The sequence below is a fragment of the Pan paniscus genome, chromosome 22, assembly GCF_029289425.2.
Source record: "Pan paniscus chromosome 22, NHGRI_mPanPan1-v2.0_pri, whole genome shotgun sequence".
NCBI lineage: Eukaryota > Metazoa > Chordata > Mammalia > Primates > Hominidae > Pan > Pan paniscus.
The window spans coordinates 33225881-33243604 of record NC_073271.2 but is presented as its reverse complement, the minus strand read 5'-3'; the positions used below and the strand labels follow the sequence as shown (position 1 = coordinate 33243604).

General features: G+C 37.7%; 1 protein-coding gene across 17 annotated transcripts in view; it reads right to left on the bottom strand.

The window, feature by feature from the left end:
- Positions 1-17724, bottom strand: part of TTC3 (tetratricopeptide repeat domain 3) — a 129503-nt gene that overhangs the window by 71206 nt on the left and 40573 nt on the right. For all 17 annotated transcript variants that reach the window (XM_063601381.1, XM_008977658.6, XM_055105235.2 and 14 more), the window contains 5 exons: positions 9403-9565; positions 8385-8430; positions 6670-6778; positions 5282-5345; positions 2341-2401 (listed from right to left, as the gene is read on the bottom strand). In XM_063601381.1, coding sequence (XP_063457451.1) covers positions 2341-2401; positions 5282-5345; positions 6670-6778; positions 8385-8430; positions 9403-9535 — 413 coding nt within the window. In that variant the 5' untranslated portion in view covers positions 9536-9565. The remainder of the gene's footprint in view (positions 1-2340; positions 2402-5281; positions 5346-6669; positions 6779-8384; positions 8431-9402; positions 9566-17724) is intronic.

The following is a 17724-nucleotide window of genomic DNA, read 5'->3' as shown; positions in this document are numbered from 1 at the left end:
CCTCTTTTAAGGACTTTACTAAGGTTTCATTATGTAGGTATGTAGGTACAATTAAATCAACCACTGGCCATTGGTGCCTAACCTCAATTTCCAGCCCCCCTCCTCTCCTTGGACGTCAGGTATGAGGCTGAAAGTCTTAACCCTCTAATCAGGTGTTCGGTCTTTCCAGTGACGAGACCTCCTCCTGAACTATCTGAGGCACTACCTTGAGTCATCTCATTAGCATAAACTCAAGTACATGGAAAGGGGCTCATGATGAGTAACAAAATACACTCTTATCATTCAGAAAATGCCATGGGTTTTGGGAGCTCTGTACCAGGAACTGGGACAAATACCAAATATATATATTTTTTTATTATACCACACCCTCCTGTAGATTAGTCGGAGTGTGAACAGTGCCTATTTTCTGAGAGAACCATTTCGCAATATCTGTCAAAGATAAAATTACATATCCCCTTTGATACAGCAATCCCACTACAGAAACAACTTCTATACATTATTTACAAAGTATTTATTGTAAATATACATGAACAGGTGCACAAAGGTGTATGTGCAAGGATGTTTGAAGTACCGTCTGATCTATCCCTCTCAAAGGAAAGAAAGAAGAAAAAGAGAGAGATGGATAGAGGGATAGAAAGTGAGGGAGGAAAAGAGGAACGAAGAGCCTAAACGCACAAAAATGGGGGATACAGCCATATTACAAAATACTGTACAGCAAATGAAGAATGGAAGCGCTCTGTGTTCTGAACATGGGAAGAAACACAAGATATTTTGTAAAAGACAAAAAGCAAGCTGTAGGCCAGAGTCATTCTAATAATAATGAAAATGATGGTGTTAACAGTAATGACGACTAAAGTACACCGAAGATTTACTATGTTCCAGGGCTCTAAGTGTTTTACGTGGTTATCCCATTTAATGAAGAAATAGTCCCATATGGTAGATATTACCTAATAAAGGAGTGTTCAGTTGGAAAAGTGAAACAAAATATCAGAAAAATAAATTTTTTTAAAATAAAACAGGTTAAAATTACAACTCTGCATTTAAAAAATTACCATATATTAAGATCTGGTTTCTTTAGGGGTACAGGGGAGGGCAGGGAAGAAGACTCATGATTTTTCTATCAAATAATAGAAAAACATAATAACATGCTATATCCTTGCTTTGTATTTAATTTTTGTAGCAGCATCCAAAAATGGTCATTTTTGAAAAGAAATGAGACTTCACTGATTTTTTTTTTAGTGTTTTGATATTCAAATCATTCCCCCTGAAGCATCTATCATGGATTCAGATTAAGAAATGGAAAAGAAATTGAAAACCAGTGTATTGTGGCAGACATGGCTTTGCTGCTTCTCCAACATCACTTTAATTCACTTCATAAACTTCTGTATTAAAAGATTTACAATTTCACATTGTAATCAATTTATATCTTGTTGTCAATGGGGTGTTAACAATAAAGACAGGAGGCAACGCCAGGCACACGCCTGCAATCCCAGCACTCTGAGAGGCCAAGGCAGAAGGATCACTTGAGGCCAGGAGTTCAAGACCAGCCTGGGCAACAGAGCAAGACCCTGTCTCTAAAAAAAATTTAGTTTTAGTTATCCAGTCATGGTGACATGCACCACAGTAGCAGTAGTAGTCCTGGCTACTTGGGAGCTGAGGCAGAAAGAATCACTAGAGTCTAGGAGTTCAAGGCTGCAGTGAGCTAGGGTTACACCACTGCACCGCAGCCTAAGTGATAGAGCAAGACCCTATCTCAAAAAAACAAAAAAAAAGATAGGAGGTAATTAATTACTGTTAATTTTCATGGGGATGTTTGATAGAATTCATTTTAGAAGTAGTCAGAATTCATTAGGAAAGATTTTCCTCTAACAATAATTATTCAAAAGGGCATCTGAAATATGCATACCCATGTCTGCGTATGCAGAGTAAGTTTCTCAACAGTCATGAAACTGTTAACAGTGTATTCCTGGAGGAGGCCTTAGAGAAGGGACTGCAGGAGGGGTCAAATGAGGTGAGCAGGGAAGGAGGCTTCATGTGCACCTTATATCTCTCTTAATGCTTTTTCCTTTTAGAGTACATATTCTGGGATTTAAGAAATTAATATGGAAATATTTCATATTATGTGACTTTCAGAAGTCAATATATTAATATCCAGGATTAATAATCCTTTAGCCAAAAATTATCCTTTCCTAAAGATATGCTTTTGATATTTGAAAGGGATTTTGGTAGTCATCATAATACATACATTAAAGTAGCTAATACTCGAAAAACAATTTTTTTTCCTTTTTCTTGGGAAGAGTATACTAGGGGGAAAAAACATACCTTAGAGAAAAAACATACCTGAACTTCTCTGATTCATTGTTTCGAGATTTTTGTTTTCCTTTATGTTTTGGAGGCTGACCTGTGAACACAAAAGTATTTGTTCCTAAAATCTGTACATAAAAATCTACAAGCCTGAGGGTAAAACTATTTTTAAAATATAAATTGGAGTAAGAAAACAGAAGCAGAAATGTGGTACGTGGGTGTAACTACAAAAGGGTAAGCCAAAAAAGAAGCTACTGATGATATTTTTCTATATATAATAAATTATTAAATATAATCAATTATTAAAGATCAATTATAATAGCGATCATTATGATTTAGGTCTACCATAGATACAGAGAGATACAGGAGATAACTCCTGTTCTCAGACAGTTTATAATCAGGTGGGGTGAAAAGACACATCACTTCAGTAGTTAAACAACAATCATCCTTATGAAGAAAAGAAAATACTGTGTTGTTATTGACATATAAATTGCATAGTCAGTAATATCTCTCACAACTCACAAAAGGGAAAAATCACTTAAGCTGGAGTGGTTGAGAAAAATGTTAGTGAGGACATGGCATTTGTGTTCGGTTTTGAGGAAGAAGTACGATTTGGATAGAATGGCCTGAACCCAAGAGTAGAGAGTTCATTTCAGAAGCACTAAGTAAACCTGTGTGATTTCAAGACCTCAAAAAGGATGGAAGCCTGGAAAAGGACTGCTAAGGCAGGCTGAGGTGAGTGTTTACAGACTCTTAGCTTCAGATCCAGCTCTGTGAGCCCAGATTTATTCTGCTGGCAGGAGTAGGAAACCACTGCATATTTTTGGGCAGGGAGAGCCACGCTCAGAGCTGTGTAGAAGAACTGGTATGGCAGGAGGAGCAGGGTGCATCTGATGAAGGTTTAAGGGGAGGGCACAGACACAAGTCAGAGCCAATGTAATAAGGAGGGAATGAGAGCCTGGGCTTTGGTGGCCTCAGAAAACAAAAGCAGCTTTTGGAAAGGTAGAAGAATTCTAGTTTGATTTCCATTCTGTGACCTTGGACAAAACTACTTAACCTTAATCCTGGAACCTCAATTTCTTCCTCTGTATGTAAATGCTGAAGGGTGGACAGAATTTATTTAATTAAATGATAGTAATGGCCTGAGAAATATCAAGAAATTAAAAGCTATCTTCCAAAAAAAAGTTTTATCCTCAAAGATGTTTTATATGCTGTTAGAACTGCATCAGGTAGGACAACTGCCTGAGTTTCCCCTCCCTATCATTACGCTAATGTGCTAACCAAATGGAAATGCTCAATACTAAGTAGCTGTATCTATGGAACTAACTGAGCCTGAGCGAACATGGAGCTGCAGGTCACAAAAAATAGAAATGGCTGCTAGAAGCAAAACCATGGAAAGAAAAACCAACCACCCAACAAACAAGACAAGGGAAAAGAGAGGATCACTAACTAAAAAATCAACAATCTCACCTGAAGAATCCTGGGAGGAACACCACCAGGCTTGAGGTCAGTCACTGTTATGTGTGACCACAACCTTAAGCCATCAAGAAAACCTGTATTTTCCTAAATTCCGTGTTAAAAGGCAGGGAAGCATGTAATATACTTTAGAAAGATTTTCCTCAAACTCTGGTGGTATTAAGATTCAGAAATAAACGAAGCACAAAAATATTCACTTCTCCAGAAACTTCATCTCCAAATGATGCCAAGTAATGAGGTTCTGCGGTGTCTGTGTTTACTAGATATGTAAATAAATACATGCACTGAGCACATACAACTTAAAACAAATGAGACTTAGCCTACAGCACTGTTATGGTCTGGACATCTGTGTCCCCGACAAGATTCACATGTTGAAAACCAAATCCTCAAGGCGATGGTAATAGGAAGTGGAACCTTTGGGAGGAATTAGGTCATGAGGCTGTCCCCTCATGAATGGGATTAGTGCCCTTATAAGAAGAGACCCCAGGCTGGGCGTGGTGGCACACGCCTGCAATCCCAGCACTTTGGGAGGCCAAGGCGAGAGGATTGCTTGAAGCCAAGATTTCGAGACCAGCCTGGCCAGCATGGCAAAACCTTGTCTCTGCTAAAAATACAAAAATTAGCCTGGTGTGGTAGTGCATGCCTGTAATCCCAGCTACTCAGGAGGCTGAGGCAGGAGAATTGCTTGAACCCAGGAGGCAGAGGCTGCAGTGAGCCCAGATCATGCCACGGCACTCCAGCCTGGGCAACAGAGCAAGAATCTGTCTCCAAAAAAAAAAAAAAAAAAAAGAAAAAGAAAAGAGACCCCAGAGGGCTGTCTTGCTCCTTCTACTACATGAGAACACGGCAAAAAGATGGCCATCTATGAACCGGGAAGAGGACCCTCAGCAGACATCGAATCTGTTGACATCATGATGATGAATTTCTCAGCTTCTGGAAATGTGAGAAATAAATGCTTGTTGCTTATAAGCTATCCAGTTTATGGTATTTTTGTTATAGCAGCATCTGTTCTCAATATGGATGATATCACCCCCAATAGGGTGAAAATTAGTTATTGGGAGACAAAATCAATTCCTTTTATACATAAAGCGCAGATGCACATATGGTACATAAACAGCTATTAAAATTTTATGGGGGAGAACAATTAGATTTAAAAAGGTCTAAACAGGCTCCTAGCAGGTGGGAGGAAGGGAGGCAATAATAAACTTTCAATAATGAGAAACAACAGCCTAAAAAAAATTAAGAAGCAGACCAAAAAGAGCTATGTACTTCATCTTTTCCTTTCCTTTTATTTGAATTTCCAAAATTACATTCACTAAATAATACGAAAAGACTGAGCATTGATTTCAAATAAATATTCAATATTTTCTTAACATAGAAGCATTATAAAGTAAAGGAGAACAAGAGTGGATATAAGCAAGGCTTGTGCACATTGTAGGGCATCCAAATTTAGGAGACATTATATTAACTTGGCAACAATTGATATAAAAACAATACTCACTTGATGGTGGTGAAAATTCAGGATGACAGTCACAATCATCTACCTTCAACGCCTCATCCGCCGCCTGCCAATGAAATTAGTGAGACTTAAAAAAAAAAAAACAACCCAGCCATGAAGAATTCAATAGCTATATTAAAGAATTTAGAATAGAATAGGATAGAATTCACCCTAGCAGCTAAAATATGCAGCTGGTTATTAAGCCTAAATGTATAAACAAGCAAACAAAATGATAACTAATGATAAGGATCATGATATGCAACGACAAATTCTTGAATGACAATTCTATTTCTATTGCCTAGCACGATGTCTGACATGACAATTGTTCAATAATGTTTGAATTAACACTATCACATCTGTACATAAAAATCTACAAGCCTGAGAGTAAAACTATTTTTAAAATATAAATTGGAGTAAGAAAACAGAAGCAGCAATGTGGTATGTGAGTGTAACTACAAAAGGGTAAGCCAAAAAAGAAGCTACTGATATTTTTCTATATATAATAAATTATTAAATATAATCAATTATTAAAGATCAATTATAATAGCGATCATTATTATGATTTAGGTCTACCATAGATACAGAGAGATACAGGAGATAACTCCCGTTCTCAGTTTACAATCAGATGGGGTGAAAAGACACATCACTTCAGTAGTTAAACAACAATCATCCTTATAAAGAAAATACTGTGTTGTTATTGACATATAAATTGCATAGTCAGTAATAGCTCTCACAACTCACAAAAGGGAAAAATCACTTAAGCTGGAGTGGTTAAGAAAAATGTTAGTGAGGATACAGCATTTGTGTTTGGTTTTGAGAAAGAAGTACGATTTGCACAGAATGGCCTGAACCCAAGAGTAGAGTTCATTTCAGAAGCACTAAGTAAACCTGTGTGATTTCAAGACCTCAAAAAGGGTGGAAGGCTGGAAAAGGGCTGCTAAGGCAGGTTAGGGTGAGTGTTTACAGACCCTTAGCTTCAGATCCAGCTGGAAATGCTCAATACAATTCCAGATCCAGCTGGAGATGCTCGTAAACTCCTCTCCCTAATTGAACACAGTCTCTTAGAAATTTTCAATATTATCAACAAGAGGACTTTTCCAACAACCGAAGGGAGAAGATACAAAGAGAAGCGGCAAAATGGTTATTTTTAAAAATATGTGGAAAACACATAAATGTGATTTCAAAAGAAATTCTGTGACTTTCAAATATTATTTACGTAGTTATATGAGATACTCAGATTATTTATTAAAAAGAGAATCATTATTTCAGTAACAATAGGCAAAAAGGGTTCAAATCGCCAAAAATTTGGTTTCTATTACCACCAAAATATTACTGTAAAAATATGAGACTATCTATCCTTGAAAAAAACTGTGGTTTTCAGTGGAGCTTACCTTTAGATTCTGATTACCACCGTTGGCCATTTCGTGATTAATTTTTCTGAAATCTCTTTCCTTCTCCACAAAGTTAAGTGAAGTAGTAAATATAGGTGCTGATAAACTCCTAGGTGTGTAGGCCATAAGTGGGGGAAAAAAGGAATTATTATACATTTTTTGAAAGTTATTCTTTGAATGAACAGGTTGCAGCAATCACAGCCTTTTTTCCTTGAAAGCAAGGTATTATTGTTTTAAAAAGATTTCCTACCTGTGAGATGGGGCTTTATACATAAACATTATTTTATATTTGGCATTAAACTCAAAATAAATAAAGAACAGGTCAAGGGCTGGGTGCAGTGGTTCACACCTGTAATTCCAGCACTTTGGGAGCCCAGGGCAGGTGGATCAGCTAAGGTCAGGAGTTCAAGACCAGCCTGGCCAACATGGTGAGACCCCCGTCTCTACTAAAAATACAAAAATTAGCCAGGTGTGGTGGCATGTGCCTGTAATCCCAGCGACTGGGGAGGCTGAGGCAGGAGACCTGCTTGAACCCAGTAGGCGGAGGTTGCAGTGACCCAAGATCGTGCCACTGCACTCCAGCCTAGGTGACAGAGGGAGACTGTCTCAAAAAAAAAAAAAAAAAAAAAAAAAAAGAACAGTTCAAAAAAAAGTATTCTGGGTTCTAACATTTAAATATCAGCTGGGCACAGTGGCTCAGGCTGGGCACAGTGGCTCACTCCTGTAATCTCAGCACTTTGGGAGGCCAAGGCGGGCAGATCACTTGAGGTCAGGAGTTCGAGACCAGTCTGGCCAAAATGTTGAAACCTCATCTCTACCAAAAATACAAAAATTAGCAGGGCGTGGTGGCAGCCGCCTGTGGCCCCAGCTACTCAAGAGGCTGAGGCAGGAGAATCGCTTGAACCCGGGAGGCAGAGGTTGCAGTGAGCCGAGATCACAACACTGCACTCCAGCCTGGGTGACAGAGTGAGACTCCGTCTCAAAAAAATTAAAAAAAAAAAATACCTATGACCTTGTGTTAAATTTAAATATCCTAATTTAAGTTAAATTAGGATACTAAAATTAAATTTAAAGCCTCCACAGCCAATTTCTTTATGTCTACATGTTCAGCATGCTACAGAATTAGCAGCTTCGGTATCCCAGACATCTGAAGAAGCATGCAGAAAAGCATTTCATCTGTTTTAATTGCCAAATAAGCAAAGGGAGAACCCTGGCTGCTATTGCTTTCTTGTGAGCATACTCAAGTCTATCTGTTGCCTATTTCTAATAGGAAGTATCTTAGCCTTTGAAAGACATCAGGAAGCTGGAAGTATTAGGTTGTTGCAAAAGTAATTGTGGTTTTTGCCATAGATATTTCCAAGACAGAGGTGAAGGGCACAGGGCACAGGCTATGTCCTAGCTCTGTGCTGCCAGGAGTTTCATGGCCAAACTGGTCCCATCCAAGCATAGTAATGTCCAATTAACATTTCACCCCTCTTTACCCACAGGATTAGGCTACTGAGCTTATATCTATATGGTTCACTAAAACAGCGAAATAAATCTGACAACTTACAGGTCACCTGATAACACGGACACTTAAAAAACTAACTCTCTTCCTTCCATCTCCAACTTTACTGTGGTTGCTATTAGCTCCTAAAGCGTCAAACATAAGTGATTCTTAAATTCATGCAGCAAAGCCATTCCTAGTAGCAGCTACTGACCTGCTATTAACTTACCTGTTTTCATAAAAGGCTTTAATTGGATCCTTATTTGCTGTTCGACCTATAAAAGTCAATCACACACACATATACATAGTAATCAATGGATTGGCAACACAGACTTTAAAAGATTTTCAAATTTACTTTAAGCTGATAGTAAGGAACCTCAAATTTAGAAAACTGAAAAGTAAATCTAAGCAATTTTACATTTCTAGATGTCTTTAGTTTTAGGATGGTGTCAACAAAATGTTACACAAACTTTGTCTGACATTCTATCACATGTGATCATTGACAAGATGACAGCAATATGTAAATCTGAATCAAAGGTGGCACCTGTCTTCAAGGAGCTCACCATCTTATTACATAATCATGTTATGATGGATAACAACATCTGCCGGTCAAACAGAGCTGTTCAGCTCAGCTTTGTACGACCCGAAGAAGAAAAAGCAGGAAAGACTCATACACTAAAAATGTAGACTAAGGGACTTTCAGGCATTGGAGAAAGCAAAAAGACTTAGGAGAGAAAACAAGGACAGAATGAAAATCTACAACTCCTAGCCTGCACAGCCAATTTCTGCTATATATATAAAAAACATTATATATATATATATATATTCAGCACGCTGTAGAATTAGCACAAATGGTGGGGAAACATCAAGCAGCTCTACTGAAGGGTCTTTTCTTCAGGAAATAACTTTAGTAATGAAGGAAATATTTTTAAATAATTTTGTTCCAAAAAGCTTTTATTTTATTCAAAATTTCTGAAAGGGATTTTTTTCTACAGAGGAATAAATAATAACAATTTGGTTGCTGTCTGTTTCAAATAAAAAGGACAAATCATTTATAATTAATGGATAACATGTAACTCTACACAGATAGAAATGAAAAACTCAAGTGCCATGACCAAGATAACATGATAAAATAAGGATAAATCATCTGAGGATTGATTTGTGGTCCTCTGTTAATCCAAGAAACCCACCCTCCAAAGTTTGAAAGGGAATTAAGACTGTAACCAAAAGAATCTTAGGTGAAATACCTTGTAGGTCTTCTATTTGTTTTTGTAACTTTACATGCTGCTGAATTAGATCCTTGATTCCCTCAGGGTCATTTTTACAGAGTTTTTGAGCTTTTATGTTTGCTTGCAGGGCCCAGTCATATTCCCCCAGCATAGAAAGAGCATCACAATAACGATAATGACCCTGTTCCAAAAAGATAAATTTAATTTTTTCTCAAAAATATGCTTAAGTTAAAGAAAACAGGTAAGGAAAAATATTTTGCTTGAAAACTGATTCATTACTTAAAATATTAGATTAGGTCCCTACCAATGAAAAATAAATGTAAAATGTTAATACCTCAGGAAATAACATTACCTAATGAGCTAAGTGAAAAGTTATAAATACACAAATAATCACAATAACTAAGGATCAATATTTTTGCTTAAGAAATTTCTGTACCCCCAGCAAAGAGTTCAACTTTTGTTATATTTTGCTAACAGAGAATATAATAATTTTGTGCCAGATAAAGTAAAAAATGTCATTCATTATAAATAACTTCATGTTTTAAAAATATTTGAAGGCAGTAACAATCTCAAAGTCATCGCCTTTCCTACACCTGGAAATGGAGAAGTTTTTAGAGCTGGATGGAACCATCGGCCTGTGCCATGGTTTTCCGATACCTCCGAAGAGTGCAGACAGATGGGGGATGTGCTCAGGCTAGATCTTCCATCCAGCCGTCTCCCCTTCACTCAGCTTTTCATTGTTATCTCTAAGTGCAGCTCCTGGCTTTAAGAAACCAAAAACCAGGGATTTACATTTAATTCCAATGATAAGGGTTTTTTGCTACAGAACCAAAATCTTTGCTGGCCCATTTACATATTCTGGAAATCTTCTATATTAAGTATAAACTTTTTAATCTACAAAGCTAACAGTACCAAAACCTGAAGCTAACTGAACCAACCCTGCTTCTAGCTCCTCCCAAACCAAATTCCCATTTTAGGCACAGTACTACTGGCAAGGTGATTTACTAGTGAAAGAGGCTAGAGGCTAGAAACTGGCCTAATATCACACTTACTTAAGAGGCAAACCAAAGAACCCTGATTTTTATGACACCTGGTCCAAAGCTCTTTCCTCTTCACTACACATTTCAGAAAGAACACTGTGATTCAGTGAAAATCTAGGAGAAATTATAAAAAATAAACAACGCTTTTAAGAAGGATCAGCTTTTCACTACAAGAAGCCAGAAACAATTACGTGGGTACGTGTTTATGCAGGTTTACCATAAGTAATCCTGCTCTGGGGTACCGTGTGGCTCTAAAGGTTCTGGAGTTTTTTTAGACAGACTATTTGGGCTTAGCTCAGACTCCAATTCATATGGCATTTCATTAAACTCTGTTTTGCTGAAAGGGTATAAGCCATGCTTCCTGACACCTAAGGTATAAGAAGACAAAGGCATCTCTCAGATAGGCTACAAGGTCAAATCCTATCCCCTAAGCGTTTACGGACTTCAAAGTTTAAATAACTGCATTAAAAAACCCACAGCTAGCATAAGAAATAATGATAGATCATAAACCAAATCTACTAAATTTGCAGAGAACTTTATTTCTCTTTTCTCCATACTTTTCTCACCTTTTATTGGATCCTTTTCCCTGAACCCTATAAAACATAATGTAACTCCTGTTAGTTGAGAAAAGACTTAATTCAGACCTCCCTACTGAAGTTGTTTCAATGAAGCTTAAATTAAAGGTATCTCAGAGTTTCTGAAACCCAATTACAATAAAAAGGTCTTTTCACTATCTCATTCTCTATCACATATGTGGAAATTCCCTATTGCTCATCTCTCTAGTCTCCCCTCACTTAGGAGACCACCATGTTCCCACTTCTCACAGTAACAGCAGGACTGTCAGTTCCAGTGCTCCACCCCAACAATGGACAGCACGGTGGAAGTGTGGCTGTGACCCAGGAGACTGGCCAATTGAAATGCACTACTTTCTAGGTCAAAGCAATAAATCCACAGGTGGGCACATGACTCAATCAGAATCAGTCTGAGGCATCCCTAAGGTCTACTGTACACACACTGAGAGAGGGTCTCCTTTTCCTAGAATTAACAGCTACTCATGACAACAGTTTGCAGATCCCACTACATGGTAAGTCTTTTTAAAAATAAAGCCAAGAGCGCCTACACTCTAACCTCCACTTCTGACCAAAATGAAGTAATAAGGACTTGATTTTTCCCTCCTACCTAAAACAAAGACAAAAGATAAGAAACCACAGCTTGCAAGACATTGAAAACAAGGCAACAAAAGAGAGTATGAAAAACATATAAAGTAAGCCCTGTGATTGCTCCCGCTTACTGATAAGAATGTCTCTAATCCAGAGCATGGGAAGAGAAAACCTAGGCAGAGACTGGCAGCCTCTCTCAGTTAAGGAGACAGAAGCGGGAGTACAGAGGACCAAGGCAGCTGAGTTCACAGAGCAGAGGACCAGAGAAGAGAAAGCTGCACACAGGGAGAACTCCAGAGGGACCCCTTGAGTCTTCAGCTAAGTATTGATCAGCACATCCCTGGGGGACAACGGTCCACAGCCAGGGAAAGAACAACCTGAAAGGTTAACAGGGAACAAGAGCCAGAACGGAAACAAATCAGGAATAATTCCTGTTCCTATCAACAAGAGTGAAAAACACCATAATTCATGGGGTGAATTCTCTACTTCAAGTAGAGTACTCAGAAAAGTTTTGCTTCAGTAGTGGGGAAAAAATTAGCCCTAGATTAAATGCCATTACAGTCCCGCCTAAAAAAAATCTTAAAACCTTGAAGAATTAAAATTGTTTCTAAGTAACTTTACTGCATCCCAAAACAAAGATCAAGAATATTTAAAGAAAAACAAGAATATCCAGCACCAAACAAGGTAAAATTCACAATATCTGGCATCCATCTACAATTACCAGGAAAATATGACCTATAATGAACAGCAAAATAAACCAACTGAAAACAACCCACAAATGACACAGATCAGTAGACAAGGACATTGAAATACTTATTATAACTATCCCCTATGTGTTCAAGAGGTTAAAGGAAAGATGGAATATGTTAAAGACATGAAATATGCAAGAAAGACCCAAATTTAACCTCTAGAGATGAAAACTATAGCATTTAAGACGAAAAGTACATTGGATGGAAATAAAGGCAGATAAAACACTGCAGAAGAAAAGATGGGTGAGCTTGAAGACATAATGAGAATCCATGTAAAAATCAGAGAGGGAAGCTAGAAAAAAGACTAAAGATGAAGCTGACAAACAGGGAGGCAAAGTTGAGAAAATGAAAGAAAGATGTGTACAAATCTGGATCCAACCATTCCTGAAGCTAACCCCTAGACTTTTCAGTTACATGAGCCAATTAATTCCCTTTTCTACTTAAATCAAATCTGAGTTCAGTTTCTGTCATTCACAACAAAAGTCCTAATGCGCCCCTCAAAATTTAAATGTTCTTGAGGACATTTCTGAGGTTATTAGTTTGTATCCTATATGATATAGATCAAAACACAGTGCTCACAGACCTGCACAAACTTATCTGTTGAGGCTAATAAAAATTCTCACTCTTCAGGACAAATAACTCATTCTTTCTAAATCCTGAAAGTGAGTCTAGAGATAGGTAGCACTGTACTAATCTTCCCCATTAAGAAGAAGGAAAAAAATGTACTACCCTCACATAGAAATCTACAGAATACATTCCACTAACACACTTACATCTTAGAGGTATGACTCCATAGACTCAGGCTCATAATTAATTCTAAAGTAAGGCAATCTTATAAAAGTAAATATACCCTGTATGATTTACTTTTGCTCCTGAAGTTTATCCTTCAATAAGCATTCTTTTCTCGTTTTAAAAAAAAAAGAAAAATAACCTAGTTATGTAGTTACCAAATTTTTAAAATACTTACTAGTGGTTATATGTTTTTATCTATACAAATATTTCTGCAATCATACGACACATCACCAATACAAGGCAACAAAAGAGAGTATCCCCTGAGAGGGGATGTTTGGACATCACCAAACATTCCAATTTAAAAAAAAAGTGAATATTTTGTTTAAGAAACTAAGCCAGAAACAAGTATTCTCCACAAAGTTCTCAAAATAATTGTTAAAGTTTTTTTTTTCTTTTTTTTTTTTTGAAGTGGCGCAATCATAGCTCGCTGCAGCCTCAACTTCCTGGGCTCAGGTGATTATCCCACCTTAGCCTCCCAAGTAGCTGGGACTATAGGCACATGCCACCATGCCCAACTAATTTTTTGTAAAGATGTGGCTTTGCCATGTTGCTCAGGCTGGTCTTGAACTCAAGGGATCTGCCTGTCCTGCCCTCCCAAAGTGCTGGGATTACAGAAGTGAGCGCCAGGTCTTCAAAAAGTTTTAATAACTGTTTTTCTTAATTGATAATATATTAAAATAGCAGGAAGTATTTCTGGAAAACCAGTATCATGGTTTGGGTTTCAGTATTTGGAATTCTATCATTCATTCATTCATTTTACAAATATTGATATAGCACCTGTCAAACGCCAGGTTCAAGGATCAGCAAAGATTTTGTTTCAAGCAAAAGAATGACTCATAATGAAAATACCAACAAACTGGTCAACCTCAAACAGAACCACTATCCAGTGCTGGATTCTAAATCCAGTTTTGTCTTTTATTTGCAACGACACCTTGCAAAAATCACTCTACCTCTCTGGGACTCAATTTCTTCATGTGTAAAATAAGGCATTTAAAAAATGATTCTAAAATCTGGATGCAGAAGTCCACCTAGGGAATTTCACAATCTCCACACTCCTAGATACATTCCTAGGCCACCTGAATCACAATTTGGGGGAAAAGCGAAGAAATCTGTCTTTTAAACAAGGTCTCCAGGCTGACTTTTCCCTTTTACTTTATACCTTGCTATATTCTATTTTTCTCTTTAATCATGTGATATTTATAATATAAAGTTCATTTAAAAAAATTAAACAAAATAAACTCCTACAATTAATCTAATGAAGGCTATCCGTAGTGCAGTAATGGAAGTATCAAATTAGACTAAATTCCCTCAGGCCTTAAAATTCTGATTCTACTTGCACTGGCTTTTTTTAAATTATGTAAAACCAGGAATGAAGTATGAAATACATGTGCCTTTCTATATCTTATTTAAAGCTCCACTTAAAAAAAAAATTATTTATTTTTATTTTTTTATTTTTTAGATGGAGTTTCACTCTGTCACCCAGGCTGGAATGCAGTGGTGTGATCTCAGCTCACTGTAACCTCCACCTCCTGGGTTCAAGTGATTCTCCTGCCTCAGACTCCTGAGTAGCTAGACAGGAATGCACCATAACATCCAGTAATTTTTTTGTATTTTTTTGTAGAGACGGGGTTTCACATGTTGGCCAGGCTGGTCTCGGAACTCCTGACTTCAAGTGATCTGCCCGCCTCAGCCTCCTGAAGTGCTAGGATTACAGGTGTGAGCCATCATGCCTGGCATCTAAAGCTTCACTTAAAAAAAAAAAGAGAGATTTTTATAATTTAGGAAAATACAGAGACTAATACACAGATACCCAGAATTAACTGTTAACATTTTGTTATATTTGCTTCTGATTTTTAAATGAAATAAATAAAACTATTTCTGATGATACAGATATGGCTGAAATCTCCTTTGTACCCTCTCCAATCTCCTTTCCCTCTCTTACTGCCCAGAAGCAAACACTATCATGAACTCGATAGATATTTTTCCAGCCTGTTTTACTGACTTTTTCATTTAACTTTTTAAAATCCATAAATGTTGATAAGCCAGCTAATTCAACTGCAATCTACTATTTGATTCATTCAATCACTAAGTCAACAATTATTTACTAATGAGTGCCTGCTAAGTAAGTGTCAGGCAGCTTGTCAGACAGTCTGGATTCAAGAGTGAAGTGAACCAAACACCAAAAAAATCTTTCCTTGTGGAGCTCATATTATACTGGAAGACACACAATAGCCACTATAACTCAAACAGTAGATATAATTTATTAGATAATGGTAAGTCCTAAGAAGAAAAAAGTAAAGCAGGGAAAGAAGATAAGAAATGCGTAGGAAGTGAGGTGTTTGGCATTTTAGTAATGAGGCCAAGGAATGTTTCACTGAGAAGAGTCCTTACAATATCGACTGAAAAGAAATAAGGGGGCTGGCCAACGCTCTGGGGAAAAGCATTCTAGGCAGAGGGAAGGGCAAGTACAAAGTGGAAGTGGGCCTGGAATGTCTGAGGAACAGTGAAGATGCCAAGAGGCTAAGATAAAGTGAACCAGGGACAGAGCAGGAGCAGTGAGGTTGGAGAAACAACAAGTGTTCAAGACGGGGACAGATCACACAGGTCAGAGTAACAACTTTGATCAAGTGAAAATACCACATTTATCTACTGCTTTATCAATAGACATGTAGGTATTTGCAGTTGTGTGCCATTAAAACAATGCTGCAATGACCAACCTTGCATATCAAACCATGTGCACATTTGCAAGAAATTTTCTAGAGCACACACACTCAGAATCAAGTAACTGTGGAGTCTATCATAGTGCTCCCTGACTTGGTTGTAAGCAATCACACTCCCACCAGTTTACTGGGGCTTCCTGTTACTACACATACCCACCAACACCGGACTATCAGCCTCTTTAATTTCTGCCAATCTGAAGGACTCAGACAATATGACATTGTAATATTTACTCACATAGTGGGTTCTGTGTGGAGGCCCTCTATTCTGCACTATTGGTTTCATTTTTTTATCTGTGTACCAAATCCCTACAATTTTAATTACTAGGAAATAGAAATAGTTTCTTTATTATTATTACTATTATTACTATTGTTATTATTATTATTATACTTTAAGTTTTAGGGTACATGTGCACAAAGTGCAGGTTACATAGGTATACATGTGCCATGTTGCTGTGCTGCACCCATTAACTCGTCATTTAGCATTAGGTACATCTCCTAACGCTATCCCTCTCCCCTCCCACCTCACAACAGGCCCCGGTGTGTGATGTTCCCCTTCCTGTGTCCATGTGTTCTCATTGTTCAATTCCCACCTACGAGTGAGAACATGCGGTGTTTGGTTTTTTGTCCTTGAGATAGTTTGCTGAGAATGATGGTTTCCAGCTTCATCCATGTCCCTACAAAGGACATGAACTCATCCTTTTTTATGGCTGCATAGTATTCCATGGTGTATATGTGCCACATTTTCTTAATCCAGTCTATCATTGTTGGACATGTGGGTTGGTTCCAAGTCTTTGCTATTGTGAACAGTGCCGCAATAAACATACGTGTGCATGTGTCTTTATAGCAGCATGATTTATAATCCTTTGGGTATATACCCAGTAATGGGATGGCTGGGTCAAATGGTATTTCTAGTTCGAGATCCCTGAGGAATTGCCACACTGACTTCCACAATGGTTGAACTAGTTTACAGTACCACCAACAGTGTAAAAGTGTTCCTATTTCTCCACATCCTCTCCAGCACCTGTTGTTTCCTGACTTTTTAATGACTGCCATTCTAAATGGTGTGAGATGGTATCTCACTGTGGTTTTGATTTGCATTTCTCTGATGGCCAGTGATGATGAGCATTTTTTCATGTGTCTGTTGGCTACATAAATGTCTTCTTTTGAGAAGTGTCTGTTCATATCCTTCGCCCACTTTTTGATGGGGTTGTTTGTTTTTTTCTTGTAAATTTGTTTGAGTTCATTGTAGATTCTGGATATTAGCCCTTCGTCAGATGAGTAGGTTGCAAAAATTTTCTCCCATTCTGTAGGTTGCCTGTTCACTCTGATGGTAGTTTCTTTTGCTGTGCAGAAGCTCTTTAGTTTAATTAGATCCCATTTGTCAATTTTGGCTTTTGTTGCCATTGCTTTTGGTGTTTTAGACATGAAGTCCTTGCCCATGCCTATGTCCCGAATGGTATTGCCTAGGTTTTCTTCTAGGGTTTTTATGGTTTTAAGTCTAACATGTAAGTCTTTAATCCATCTTGAATTAATTTTTGTATAAGGTGCAAGGAAGGGATCCAGTTTCAGCTTTCTACATATGGTTGGCCAGTTTTCCCAGCACCATTTATTAAATAGGGAATCCTTTCCCCATTGCTTGTTTTTGTCAGGTTTGTCAAAGATCAGATAGTTGTAGATATGTGGCACTATTTCTGAGGGCTCTGTTCTGTTCCATTGGTCTATATCTTTGTTTTGGTACCAGTAACATGCTGTTTTAGTTACTGTAGCCTTGTAGTACAGTTTGAAGTCAGGTAGCGTGATGCCTCCAGCTTTATTCTTTTGGCTTAGGATTGACTTGGTAATGCGGGCTCTGTTTTGGTTCCATATGAACTTTAAAGTA